The sequence below is a fragment of the Penaeus monodon genome, chromosome 29 (assembly GCF_015228065.2).
Source record: "Penaeus monodon isolate SGIC_2016 chromosome 29, NSTDA_Pmon_1, whole genome shotgun sequence".
Taxonomy (NCBI): domain Eukaryota; kingdom Metazoa; phylum Arthropoda; class Malacostraca; order Decapoda; family Penaeidae; genus Penaeus; species Penaeus monodon.
In genome coordinates, this window is record NC_051414.1 from 37,703,428 (window position 1) to 37,703,644 (window position 217).

At 58.1% G+C, this 217-nt stretch overlaps 1 protein-coding gene across 1 annotated transcript in view; it reads left to right on the forward strand.

Annotated features, from left to right (window-relative positions):
* Positions 1-217, forward strand: part of LOC119592235 (POU domain, class 4, transcription factor 1-like) — a gene marked incomplete at its 3' end in the record, with an annotated part of 47,222 nt that overhangs the window by 46,095 nt on the left and 910 nt on the right. The window contains 1 exon segment of the mRNA XM_037941067.1: positions 55-215. Within this exon segment, the coding sequence (XP_037796995.1) occupies positions 69-215 (147 nt within the window).

A 217-nucleotide genomic window follows, 5' to 3' on the forward strand; every position in this document is an offset into this window, starting at 1 on the left:
AGTCCCCATGCATATTCATAGCCACATTAACCTCTCTCTCTCTCTCCCCCGCAGGCTCTGCACACACTATGTACCTGAACGTCAACCTTACCCCGCCCCCCTCGGCAGCGGGGGAGGGGTCCTGTACCACGCCCAAGACACCGGAAATCCTAAACTCCCTTATCAACCTGACCAGTCCGCCCCTCCCGCACTCGTATGCCCACTACCAAACACAGGT